This window comes from Bos indicus, chromosome 16 (assembly GCF_029378745.1).
Source record: "Bos indicus isolate NIAB-ARS_2022 breed Sahiwal x Tharparkar chromosome 16, NIAB-ARS_B.indTharparkar_mat_pri_1.0, whole genome shotgun sequence".
NCBI classification, from domain to species: Eukaryota; Metazoa; Chordata; class Mammalia; order Artiodactyla; family Bovidae; genus Bos; species Bos indicus.
In genome coordinates, this window is record NC_091775.1 from 34,432,430 (window position 1) to 34,446,919 (window position 14,490).

A 14,490-nucleotide genomic window follows, 5' to 3' on the forward strand; every position below is an offset into this window, starting at 1 on the left:
CATATGTGGAATATCCAAAAAAATAAAAGCTATTAGAACTAGTAAATGAATTTATTAAGGCTATAGAACATATGGTCATCATACCAAAAGCAATTATATTTCTAAATACTAACCAAAAAATTTGAAAAAAAAAAAATTTAAACCTCCACAGTAGCATAAAAAAATACTTAGAAATAAATTTAGTTTGTGGTTTGCAAGACATTTTCAAAGAAATTTACAAACACTGCATTGGATAATTAAAGATCTAAATAAATGGAGAGCTATACCATGTTCATGGATTAGAAGGCTTAATTTATTAAGGTACCAGTTTCCTCCAGATTGATCTATAGATTTAATGTAGTTCCACTTAGAATTCTAGCAAAGTTTGTCTTATGAAATCTACAGACTGATTTTATACAAATTGTATATGGAAGTGCATGATCCTTTATCTGATAGCACAACTGTCAAAAGTAAAAGCCTCATATTACTGCTCTGATATCCTATTATTTAAGCTACAAACTGCTTATCAGTTTTTTAAAAAGAAGCTTACCTATGATCTGGGAATAGATTTTGCCTTTGAAAAGTTTTTCGAACTTTTTTAAAAATTTATTTTAATTGGGGGAAAATTGCTTTACAATGTTGTGTTGGTTTCTGCTGTCCAACAACACACATCAGCCATAATTATATCACCTCCCTCTATTGGACCTTAATAGAGAAACTATGTCAGTGATGGACTTACAGATGTGTACAGATAATTAAGCTTTAATCATACTTTTAAATAATTTTTACTGTTTTCTTACAATCATCATCTTCTCCTCCTCCTCTTCTTCTTCTTCTTTTTAGCTCCAAATAAATGCTAGTATTGATAAAAACTTTAGGCCTGTAATGTAAAATACTTCTAGGATCAAATTCATCTTCGAGTTATGGTGGGGGATATGCACTATTTTGAAATAGACTTTGTGTTGACTTTATACTTTATAGAAGAGAAATATTTGCATCATTTACAATTCTTTATTAATGGGAATTTTTTTCTTGTTTCTATAGGGAAGAATGGACAGAAGCTATCCAGGCTGTAGCAGACAGACTCCAGAGGCAAGAAGAAGAGAGAATGAATTGTAGTCCAACTTCACAAATTGATAATATAGGAGAGGAAGAGATGGATGCTTCTACAACCCATCATAAAAGAAAGGTAGAAAAGAACATTTATTCCCCTCTTCAGCACAACATTTATGTGTGTGGAAGAAAGATGTCAACAATTGCCATTTGCAGAAATCGTTAGCCAGTTATCTTATGATATGCCATTTCGTTGGTGTGAATGGATTTTAATCAGGTGGATCTTAAACCTGTCATTGTTTAAAACCACATAATTGAAACATCACTTTATTTCAGTGTTCAGCAATTAGCACTGAATGCTGAAAGGGCTTGTTAGGATGCAGTAACTGATGTGCCATCATACGACTTTATAATTTGCATTTTTCCCTTACTGTTTTTAATACTATTTTAGAAACTTGGAAATAAAATGTTTTCCCTAATGATTTGGTCTTTTTCCATTTGGCATTCTGTGTTCTCCTGAAAGCAGAAGCTTGAATGGCTCTGTGAACTTCCTGCTTGGTGCCCCAGCCTTACTAATATCAGCAGAAAAGTGAGCAATCTTGGAAATTATAGCTTTTTATTTTAATGGCTGCTTCTAAGCCAGTGAGGGAAATAGACTTTTCCTACCCTCAGTGCTCTAGAATAATAAACACCAATGTATGTATCTAAGGGAATTGTAAATTGTGTCTTTCATTACTATAGAATATTGAAAAGCATCTTCCTATGCAAAAAGGGGTATTTTAAGATTAAGGGTATAAGTGTTCAAAATAGATGAACATGCCATTTTTTTATGTTAGAATATATTTATTATATTAGATTTTAAATTAATCTTCAGGTTGAAAAATGCTAATTCTTAGGATAATTATCCATGTAATTTTGTATTGGCACAGTGGTTAAGAACTCTTTGGTGTTAGTCTGCCTGAGTTCAAATCTCTTTTTCCTATGTGCTAAAGATGTGAAGGTAGGCTTTGCAATTACAATTTAGATTTAGTTAATTATCCTTTCCTTATCTGAAATTTCTCTTCTATTAGAATTACATTCTATGCTTGATCTTAACCAAATGTCTGAGAACCCTGTGTAACTTCCTTGAAGACTTATCCTCTACTTGTTAGCTGACCTGTATCCCTCTTTTCTTTTGAGTCTCCTTATCTACCCTGTGCCCTTGTTCCTTAGTTATTGCCAAGAGAAAAACACAGTCTAGCTTTACCTCCTTCTCAGAGAAAAAGTTCTTTTGCTCATGTATGTTCACATGTACACAATTAATTTGAAATTTGACTGTGCTCATAAATTTAAAGTCATATCCTGATTATTCTCATCTTTTGAGTAATAAACTACTTCATTCAATAGCAAACTATATCAGCTGTAGAATTTCTTAGTAACAAAGATTAATAATAAGATGTTGTATAAAGCTAGAGGTTGAAATTGGGACTTTTATAACACTCTTAACTAGAAATACTGTTAGTGGTGTAAAAATTTTGGAAATGAAAGTGGAAATTTATAGAACTTTGAATGAAGAGAGACAAACATTTTGAATGATACAAGAATGGAAAAGAATGGAAAATACTACTTTTTCTGTTAAGGCTGGTTGTAAATGATTTTTTAAGCATAATACATTTTTCTGTTTTCAGTTACCAGTGTCGATTGTCTTAGGGTTTCTCACCTTTACTAGTTATCACTTGTAAGCATTTATTATATGCTTATTTCATGCTAGGCTCTGAGCTGTACTTCCGTATGTATTATCTCATTTGATCCTTTTAGGAATCATACAAGGATAGGCACTGTTACTATTCCATTTCACACTTGAGTCATCTGATATTTAGAGAAGTTAAATATCTGGTTCAAGTATGTAGTGACTTTACACACTATGCAACTTCAGTGTGCAGTCTGCTTTTTATTGATTCACATATCTTGAGCTTCTGCAACCTCTATATTGTTATAACATAATCAAGCTATATTAGAAAGAAGATTATACAGACAGCCTCTCATTTTGTACTTTGTTTCTTGAAATAGTATGTTGTATTGTTGCTTTTACACAGTGGTTGGATATTAATTAATTTCATTTTGTATTAGAGCACTTTTGGAAAAATCAGTCAAGTTTCAATATTATAGAATACTGGTGGAAAGGGAAACTTTTGTTGTCCTACTGCTTGTGTTCAAGTCCTGGATCTGCCATGTGTATTATTGTGGGGGAAGTTTCTTAATTCTTCTGTCCTTTAGTTTCTTCATCTATAAAAGGGATATAACAGTGGTATTTACCTCATAGAGTTGTGAGGATTGAAAATATAGTTGGGAGTATATGTAAATTGTTTATATACTAAATGCTCAGTGGATATTAGCTAGTATTAGATAGTATTTTACTTTATCCACATAAGGATAATTAAACATTCACATATTTTTGAAACAGAGTCTCTTAGAATTTTCTTGTTGAAACTAAGTCTCCAAAATGAAAAACTGATAGAAGTATTATTTTGAATTTTGGAATGGGGTCCATTTTCTTGTTTGGCCTGTATCTTATTTCCTTGTAATTTTAATACTTCATTTAAAATGAAATGATATAGAATAGTTTGAAATAACAGAGTACAGAAAAGAACATTTGTACCACTAACTACCTGTGCTAGAACAATCCTAATAACTTGGTTCAAAAGGGTGAAATATTACTATCACTTCCTTAGGATAAATGACTCTAAAACTACAGTTGACACTTGGACAACACAGAGGCTTGGTGAGCCCACCCTCTGTACAGTTAAGAATCTGCCTTTAATTTATAGTTGACCCTCTGTGTCTGGGTTCTTATCAGTCTGTGGTTCCTCTGAAGCAGCAGTACCTCCATATCCACAGTTGCTTTGTATCTGTCTGTGGTGGTGCATCTGAGGATTCAATCAATAGTGGATCAAAAAAAAAATCGATTGAAAAAAATCCACAAATCAGTGGGCCCATGCAGCCCAAACCCATACTGGTCAGGAGGCAACTGTGTATCCTTTTTGAGAGTGTTACTTATAAGAAGACTTGTGTACATTCAGATTATTTTTAATTTTAGATTGTAAACCCAAATATTCTGTGATAAGATTATCCTTCTCATAATTTACGGAATACATTTTCTTTGTTCACTTTTTGACAGATGGATACTAGGAGGAAGAGAATAGCTACTGATAATGATAGCTATGCTGAGAATTGTCCTGACTGTTCCCTCTTGTTTGGGTCAGACAGATGGTTATTTTCCTTAGTGGTAGAGTATTGCCATAGTATCTGCTCTTCTGATTGAAACTCTTGCAGAGAGAAAGATAATGGTGGTAGAGAGAAGAGGCAATAGCCTTGCAACCAGATTCAAGTGCTGATCTTTGTTTAAATTAAAAGATGATGTTTCAAAGGAATTTAATTAGAAAACTCAGAAATGTCTAACCTTGGTCTGCCAAGCTGCCACTATCTGGACCCTGTTATATATGTAAAGGGCCACAGTAAAACAATTAATAGCCAAATGGAAATACAATTTTTGGTTAGTTTTTAAGTGATCAGTATAGACTTCTCTGGACATAGTTGGTTATCATCTCATGACCTAGGAAGTATAATCAGTAAAGTATAATTCAGTTCAGTTCAGTCACTGAGTAGTCTGTGACTCTTTGCGACCCTATGGACTGCAGTACTAAAGTATAATTAGTACCTCCTATATTCCCATTATGTCTGATTCCAGTTCTTGGAATTTTATTATTTAATGTCCGACTACCATAACTCATAGCAATCACTAGCATACAGAGAAGGAGAGAAAGAAAAGAATAGACCTGAAATCAAGTCATTTCTCACTTCCTACCTAGAGGGAGGAGCTGTGTTGTAGAAATTGACTTGATAAGATTAGTGCTTCCCCTTACCTTGGGGAAAACGCACTAGAGGAATGGAGGAGAGATGTGGGCAGAGAGGTTTACTTCTTGAAAGACTTCTTTTCACTCCTGGGACCTTATTTGGTGTATCTCTTACATTGTAAATGTATATGGAATTGATCTTTTGGGCCAAACTTGCTAAAACATGAGTCTTTTAGCCTAAAACAGCCACACTGATATGTTACAGAGATTATGTACAGGAAAGAGTATAATTCTGTAAAAATATTTCCTAATAAATTCTTAGGTTTGGGTTTTGGAAGATTACTTTTCTATGGATTATCTAATGCTCTTATTAAAAATTTTTTTATTGAAGTATTTTTATAAAAGTTTCAGCTATTAAAATTTTTTTTTAATTGGAGTATAGTTGATATACAAAATTATGTTAGTTGATTTACAATATTGTGTTGGTTTCCCCTTTGGTAACCATAGTTTGTTTTCTGTCTGTAAAGAATTCGTTTGTACTGGTTTTTAAATTTCCACATATAAATGATATTTATTGTCTTTCTCTATCTGAATTACTTCACTTCACTTCTCTAGGTCCATTCATGTTGCTGCAAATAGCTTTATTTCATTCTTTTCTATGGCTGAGTAATATTTAGTTGTATGTATGTGTGTGTGTGTGTATACATATACACATATATACGTGTACATATATATGTATGTACATATGTACACACATATGTACATATACACATATATACATAAACACACATTTGTTGTTTTACTTGCTAAATTGTGTCCAACTCTTTTGCGACCTCATGAATTGTATAGCCTGCTAGGCTCCTCTGTCCATTGGATTTTCCAAGCAGGAATACTGGAATGGGTTGCCATTTCCTACTCCAGGGGATCCTCCTGACCCAGAGATCAAACCCATGTCTCTGGTGTGTCCTCTGTTGGGAGGCAGATTCTTTACCATTGAGCTACCTGGGAAGACCAGATATTAATACATACCACATATATATCCATTCATGTATTGATGGACACTTAGATTTCTTCCATATTTTTGCTGTTGTAAATAGTATGTCATGCTCTTAATTTTAAATAAAATCTTATTGTATCTTTGCCCTTAACACTATCCAAAAAAGGAAAATAAGTTGCATTTTATTTGCAAAGAATAGATAATCACTGTGTATGCTGCACTGAAGATGAGCATTTGCTATCATGGATACTTCTTAATTTTTCTAAAGTTTTATCAAACTGGATCTGATACAACCTAGATATCTTTGAGAGATGAGTAGATACAGAAGTTGTGGTACATATATACAATGGAATATTTTTCAGCCGTAAAAAGGAACACATTTGAATCAGTCCTAATGAGGTGGATGAACCTAGAGTCTATTATACAGAGTGAAGTAAGTCAGAAAGAGAAAAACAGATTTTGTATATTAACACATATACATGGAATCTAGAAACACGGTATGATGAGCTATTGGCAGGGCAGTAGTAGAGACGCAGGCATAGAGAACAGACTTGTGGACATAGCGGGGGAAGGAGAGGGTGGGATGAATTGAGAGGGTAGCATGGAAACATATACATTACCATATGCAAAATTAGATAATCAGTGGAAATGTGCTGTACGATGCAGGGAGCTCAAATCCGGTGTTCTATGACAACCTGTAGGGGTAGGAGCGGGGAGGGAGTTGCAGGAGGGAGGGGACATATGCATACCCACGACTGATTCATGTTGATGTCTGGCAGAGACCAACACATTATTGTAAAGCAATTATCCTCCAATTACAAAGAAATTTTAAAAAAAGCTAAGAATTAAAAAAAAAAAAACCCCTAAAAATAGATATGATAAATGTTTCTGATTTAATCATATAGAATGCTTTGTTAGACACATAAATTTCCATGTGAATTCTTCTTTTAAAAAAGATTGACAAACTGACAGAAGCTGTGAAATTTAGTGCTAAAGCTGTCATCCCTCTTTTAACCTCCTTGTCCCTAAGAATTACAGTCCTTAAAGAAGGTAGTACTGTTTCATTAATGTATATTGCTTTTCAGGTGAAAATGTCATAAAGCAGTTTATAAATTCTTTTCTAATCTTTATCCCCAGAATTCAGTTTCAGTTTATATGATATTTAGTATTTAATAATGGAACACAGTATCATTTTCCAGTATTTTTAGATATAAAGTGAGAGAAGGTACTATTCAGATGAAGCTTTGAGCAATAACGTAACATATGGCTTAGTTACAAGATGTGGATCAAAAACCACCATTTGATTGCTGCGATTTATGTCAGAGAATGTTCTGCCTGTTTTCCTCCCTAGAGTTTTATAGTATGCAGTCTTACATTTAGGTCTTTAATCTATTTTGACTATATTGTTGTGTATAGTTTTAGTGAATATTCTAATTTTGTTGTTTTACCTGTAGCTGTCCGGTTTTCCCGGCACCACTTACTGAAGAGACTGTCTTTTCTCCATTGTATAGTCTTGCCTCCTTTATAATAGATTAAGTGACCATAGGTACATGGCTTTATCGCTGGACTTTTTATCCAGTTCCATTGATCTGTGTTTCTGTTTTTGTGACAGCACCCTACTGTTTTAATGACAATAGCATTGCAATATAGTCTGATGTCTCAGCTTCCGATTCCTCTAGTGTCATTGTCTTTCTCTGGATTGTTTTTGGCCATTTAGGGTCTTTTGTGTTTCCATACAAATTAAAATAATAATAATAAATATCCCCTCACTTTCAGTTTGTATGTGTCTCTAGGTCTGAAGTGGATCTCTTGTAGACAGCGTATATTTGGGTCTTGGTTTTGTATCCATTTAGCCTGTCTGTGACTTTTGGTTGGAGTATTTAATCCATTTACATTTAAGGTAATTATGGATATGTGAGTTCCTATAGCCATTTTATTTGTTGTTTTGGATTTGTTGTTTTTTTCTGATTTGGTGATACTGAATTCTCTTACTTTTGCTTTTCTGTAAAGCTTTTGATTTCTCTGTCAAATGTAAATGAGAGCCTTGCTGAATATTCTTTTTTCTTTCATCACTTTAAGTGTATCATAACTTAAAGAAGTATCATATGTAAAGAAGTATCATAACACTTAAAGAAATATCATATGTAAAGAAGTATCATAACACTTCTTTCTGGCCTGCAGAGTTTCTGCTAGAAAATCAGCTGATAACTTTATGAGGATTCTCGTGTATGCTATTTGTTGGGTTTCCTTTATGGCTTTTAATGTTTATTTGTCTTTAATTTTTGTCAGTTTGGTTAATGTGTCTGAGTGTGTTCCTCCTTGGGTTCACCTTGTACAGGATTGTCTGTGATTCCTAGCCAAGTGACTGTTTCTTTTTTCATGTTAGGGAAGTTTTTAGCTATAATCTCTTTGAATTCTTCAAATATTTTCTCCGGCCCTTTCTCTGTTTCTTGTCCTACTGGGACTCCTATAACTGAATGTTAGTGCATTTAATACTGTCCCAGAGGTCTCTGATGCTGCCATTTCTTTTCATTCGTTTTCCTTTGTTCTGTGGTAGTGATTTCCACCACTGTGTCTTCCACCTCACTTTTGTTCTTCAGCCTCAGTTATTCTGCTGCTGCTTCCTTCTAGTGTCTTTTTCATTTTAGTTATTGTATTGTTCACCTCCATTTGTTTGCTCTTTAAATCGTCTAGCTCCTCATTAAACATTTTATGTATCTTCTCAATTTGTGCCCCCAACTCTTTTTTGAGATTTTGGATCATCTTTCTTATCATTAATCTCAATTCTTTTTCATGTCGATTTTCTGTCTCCTGTTCAGTTAGTTGCTCTTGTGGGTTTTTATCTTGGTTCTTTGTTTGCAGCACATTTCTCTATTGTCTCATTTTGTCTTTCTGTGTTTGTGGTCTCCGTTCCATAGGCCACAAGGCCATAGTTTCTCCTCTTTCTGACGTCTTCTTCCTGGTGAGAATGTAGGTCCACGGGCTTGTGTAGGCTTCCTAGCGAGTGGGATTGGTGCCTTCCTTCTCGTAGGTGGAGCTGGGCCTTGTCCCTCTGATGGACAGGGCTGTGTCAAGGGGTGTGTTTTGATGTGGCCGTGAGCTCAGTATGCATTAGGCCGTCTGTCCTGGTGGTTGTGTGGCTTGAGGCTTTGCAGCTCTGGAGCTTGCAGGTTGTTGGATGGGGCCGAGTCTTGGTGCCAAAACACGGACCTCCAGGAGATCTCATATTGATTGACACTCCCTGAGACTTCTGTTAGCAGTGAGCAACACAGTGAGCAACAGTTGACCTTCACCTACTCAGGAGTCTCTCTAAGACCCATAGGTGGGTTTAATCCAGGTTTCCATGGAGCTATCACTTTGTGCTGGGTGCCAGCATGCATGAGACCTTGTGTACATCCTCCAAGATGTTTCCTCCAGCCCAGTGGAGCTCCTGCACTCAAACGCTGCTGGCCTTGAAGGCTAAATGCTCTGGGTGTTCTTCTGTCCAACACCATACCCTCAGATTGTCTTGGAGGGCTGTTTAGCGTGGTAACATCTCTGAGTAGCCTCTGTGGGTTTAATGCTTTTTTGTGTGAGGGTTGTTTTGAGTAGACAGCTGCCACTTCTTTTCTCTGTTGGCCATTATCACATTGATAGGAGTCTGACTGATGTTTTGGTGACCAGAGCCTGCACTGGGTATGAGCAGGGCCTCCTCATTGCTCTGTGATTGTCACTGCCCTGTCAGAGATGGGATCTGCTTCCTAGTTGTTGGTGTAGAGGCCCCCAGATCTGTTCCTTAGCTTTTGTGTTTATGATCTGCAGTGCAAGGTAGGGGGGATTGGAGCACTCATGCTGGAAGGGAAGACACTGTAGCTGTTCACCTGTGAGTGTGCTCTGTTGTGTCACCTGTCACCCTTGTGCCAGCTCTCAGATTACACTGTCGGTGGCACTGCTCTCGACCACACCTCAACTGTGGGTATGCCATCTGTTGGCCCTGGTGTCTCTAAGATTGTTTTCACCAGGCCACCAGCATAGGTCCCAGGATGCAGTAATCATGGGTGTGGACCCGTTGTGGGCACTATGGAGGCAGCTCCAACTCTAGCCTGGCCCAGTCCCCACATGTATGTGCTGAGAAAGTCTACAGCTGCAAAAGCCTGGCTGTGGGAGCACTCACTGGTCAGATGTTCCATAAGTGCTGAGTTTATAAGGCTGGCCTCAAGACAGTCAGTTCGCCTTTTGGGCAACTGAGAGGAGAGATTCTAGCTTTTCTTCCTTAGTTGCATATCCCCTAGGGCTTAGCTTAGCTATGGCTTTAGCCTCAACCTCTTCTTGTGGGCCATCCAAAGGGGTCTACTCCCGAGGTGGCTCTGGAACACATGAGTTTGCCTGGATGAGAAGGGGGTACAGAGGCTGCGAGGCAACTGGGATCACAGAGCTCTGGTGGCAAGGAAGTATGGAGACTCTGGCAGCCATAGGCATGAAAGAGTCAGAGTGCTGGGGGCCCTTCCCAGCACTTTGCTGCATGCAGGAGAGTGCATGCTCAGGCATTGGCGAGGTGTGTGGGGAAGCTGGCTCTACCTAGTGCCCAGTGGCGGGTTCTCAGGGTAGCCGGCAGCTGTGAGTGTGAGAGAGTCTGTCCTGGCCACAGGTGTGAAAGAGCCAGCCCCACCCGGGGCCCTTTCCAGCACCTTACTACTGGTGTGAGAGAGCCACCCAGCAGGGACCCTTCCTAGTGCCTGGGTGTGGGAGAGCCAGCCCCAGTGGGGTCTCTTCCTAGTTGCTGGGGAGGTGAGGGCAGCGGTGGAGAGAGAGGATGCAGTGGCAGCTCCACTTCTGACACATAACAATGACCCTTTGAGTTTCCTCCACAAACATTCCTACTTGTGGGTTTCCTCACTTCCGACCCCTCAGGCTCTCTCCTCGCAGCAGCCAACGGCAGACCTCTCCCCGGTTTGCTCCCCAAACCCCATGTTGCCCCCAGCCCCCGTCTGCACCGGGAACACAGCTCTCAAGCTGGAGCCCCAGGGCTGGGGCATGGACTGTCTGTGTAGGTCTCACTTCGTCCTGCCTACCACAGACCTGTTGTCCTTTTCTGATAACTCCCCTGCTCTGCCAACTGATCTCTCCACTGGTGAGAGGGCTTCCTGCGATGTGGGAACCTCTCCTCGTCTTTTCTCTCTTCTTTCTTTCGTCCTAGCTTGTTTTGCAGGGATCTTTCTTGTCCTTTTGTGTGTCCAAGGTCCTCTTCTAGCATTCAGCCTTTTCTCTGAGAATTGTTCTTTTGTGAATGTATTCTTGATGCTTTTGTAGGGAGTGATGAACCCCACATCCTCCTAACTCCTCCACCATCTTGACCTCACCGCCTTTTCTTTCTTTTTAAAATTTAATTGATTTCTTTTTTCTTTCTTTCTTTTTTTTTTGGCCACACCGTGCCATGCTATGTAGCAAGTGGAATTCCAGTTCCTTGATCAGGGATTGAACCTGTGCTCCCTGCAGCGGAAGTGCAGATTCTTAACCACTGGAGAGACTGCCAGGGATATCCTTAAATGATTTCTGCCCTGATCTTTATTTTATTTATTTTTTTCTAGTTCTTTTGAGTTTAATTTGCTCTTTTTGTAGTTTCTTAAGGTAGAAGCTGAAGTCATTGCTTTGAGGCATTTCTGACATTTACTTCAAATGGGTGGTAAAGAGGAAAGAAATACTTCTAAAAAGGCACAAAACTTTTCAATAACTTCTGATTGTTGGTAGGAAAAAATCCCGCCCTCTTAAATTGTTTCTGTTATTGTTTTGGTCATGCTGTGTGACATGCAGGATCTTAGTTCCCTGACCGGAGAGCAAAGCGGCACCTCCTGCCATGTGGAGTCTTAACCACTGGACTGCCAGGGAAGTCCAGTTTCTTATTTTAATATCCTTCTAAATGGAATTTAAATTTAAGATTGTAAACTAAGCATACCTCCTCTTTCATCTAAAGCCTATTAAAATGATAGTAAAGAAATTTTTAAAAGGGAAAAGTTCACAAAAATGAAAAGCTGGATGGCGGAAAGGCCATAGTAAACAAACATCATCAAATTTTTGGAAGTTTATGGATAAATAAAGCAGAGCAGGATAAGCATTCATAGAGGAAGCTATAGAGAGCAAGTAGTAATTCGCCTCAGTAAAATCCTGGTAATCACCTTACTTAGAGATGGGAATGAGAAATGAAATTGAAAACAGGCAGGTTAGAGACATTCTTAAAGAGTTTCATGACTTCCTCTTCTGAATTGGACCACTTGTTTTCTCAGCAGATGTGCTGCTGTTCTCTTTCTTTGAACTGAGCTGCAGAATTCTTTTCAGTGTTTCTTATACACGTATCTTTCTTTTTCTTGGAGTCCATCCTTATTTTGATAGAGTACATTCTCAAACACTCCATTCAAAAGTACTTTTCTCTTGGATATATTTGGAAATGTTTGTGGAGGAGGACATTTTTGATTGACTCATCATGTAGGGGAGTGGCACTACTAAATCCTTAGAAACTTGAATACTTGGAAGTTTTATTTTTCCCTTTGCCCTTATATTTTACCAATAATGAATAGTTGAGAGATTCTGTGCTCAAAATTACTGTCTCCACTATCTGAAAATTGTTTAAATTATTTCCAGCATCCATGGTTATGGATGGGAAAGCCGATGCCAGGCTGATCCTGATTAACTTAAGCGTTCTTAGAAATTGGTAAAATTTGATTTTGAGTAGATAATGCCAAATATATACATAAACGTTTACAAATAAATTTCATCAGATGTTTCATATTATATATTTTAATTTGTATTTTTCAGACAATGAATGATTTTGACTATTTGAAACTACTAGGTAAAGGCACTTTTGGGAAAGTTATTTTGGTTCGAGAGAAGGCAAGTGGAAAATATTATGCTATGAAGATTCTGAAGAAAGAAGTTATTATTGCCAAGGTAATAATACAAGAGTTGATTATTAAATTTTTGTTTATGTTGTCCACGTGTGTGTGTGCTCATGCACGCACATGACTAGACTGTAGAAATTCCATTAAATAAGCAAAATGTTGATTTAGGCTACAGCTGCATAATATCTGTATATTGATATTTATTTATAGTATTAAAATTTTCAAAAGTTTATAATATTATCTATTATGTACAGTCTTTTATTCTTTTCAGAGGAAATTTTAGTCTATGTTCGTTTGGGAGAATGTTTTCACTCTGTATTTGGAACCTGTGTCACTAATTATACTAGTGATTTTTTGATATTCCCCTAACAGTTTGAGTTTTTTATTAAAGTAGTGAATAGTATAGATTATTAGCATAGATTATTTGTACTGATAAATTTTATATAATTGTTGAATGGAAAAGCATCCTTAGTAGATTTGAAACTACTAGAATAATAAAACTAAAATGATCACTACTATATGTCTACTTAAAATTTATCACTACCCATGGGTACAAACTTTATTTCTTGTCATGAGAACTCTTAAGATTTATTTTCCTAGCATCTTTCCAATACACATTACAGTATTATTAACTATTTATCATCCTGTACATTAAATCCCCAGGAATTCTTTATTTCCCAACTAGAATTTTGTAGTTTCTTTTAAAGTGTTTATTAAATTGAATTATACTTGGTTTATAATATTATCTTAGTTTCAGGTGTATAGCTTAGTGATTCACTTATTTTTTGTGATTATATTCCATATTAAGATTATATTCCATGTTAAGTATAATTCTCTGAGATACACAATAAATCCTTGTTACTTATCTATTTTATGTATAGTAGTTTGAATCTGTTAATCCCATATGCCTAATTAGTCCATCATTTCTGGTAATAAGTTTATTTTCTGTGTTTGTGAGTCTTTCTGTTTTATTTATAGAATTCATTTAATTTTTTTTAGATTCCTCATAAAAGTGATACAGTATTTGTGTTTCTGTGTCTGACTTACATCACTAAGTATAATGATCTCTAGGTCCTTTCATGTTACTGCAGATGGCATCATTCATTCTTTTTATGGCTGAGTAGTATTTCATTGTGTATATGTATGTGTGTGTGTTTATGTACATATGCCACCTCTTGTTAAATTGATCATCTACTGATGGGTACTTGACTTGTTTCCATGTCTTGCCTGTTATGAATACTACTGCTGTGAACATTCAGGTGCATGTATTTTTTTTAAATTGATTTATTTTTAACTGGAGAACAATTGCTTTATTGTATTATGTTAGTTATCAATATGAACCAGCCATAGTTAAATGTAGTTTTTGTTTTTTCTGAATATATGCCCAGGAGTGGGATTGGTGGATCATATGGTAGTTCTGTTTTTAGTTTTTTAAGGAACTTCCATACTGTTTGCCATAGTGGCTACACCAGTTTACATTCTTACCAACAGTGAGAGTTCCTTCTTCTCCATATCTTCTCTAGCATTTATTATTTGTAGCCTTTTTGATGATAGTCATTTTGACAAGTGTGAAATGGTACTGAAGTGACAGTGTACTCCACTGTGATTTTTATTTCCTTTTCTCTAATAATTAGTGAGGGCTTCTTCAGTGGTAAAGAATCTGCATACCAATGCAGGAGACCCAGGTTCAATCCCTGGGTCACAAAGTCCCCTGGAGGAGGGCATGGCAACCCACTCCAGTATTCTTGCCTGGAAA

The 14,490-nt window shown here is 36.8% G+C and overlaps 1 protein-coding gene across 7 annotated transcripts in view; it reads left to right on the forward strand.

The window, feature by feature from the left end:
- AKT3 (AKT serine/threonine kinase 3) overlaps nt 1–14,490 on the forward strand; it is a 281,775-nt gene that overhangs the window by 173,605 nt on the left and 93,680 nt on the right. For all 7 annotated transcript variants that reach the window (XR_011560999.1, XM_070768863.1, XM_070768861.1 and 4 more), the window contains 2 exons: nt 1,024–1,168; nt 12,652–12,783. Coding sequence is in view for 6 of the 7 variants with exons in the window: in XM_070768863.1 (XP_070624964.1) it covers nt 1,024–1,168; nt 12,652–12,783 (277 nt within the window). In the remaining variant the exon portion in view is untranslated. The remainder of the gene's footprint in view (nt 1–1,023; nt 1,169–12,651; nt 12,784–14,490) is intronic.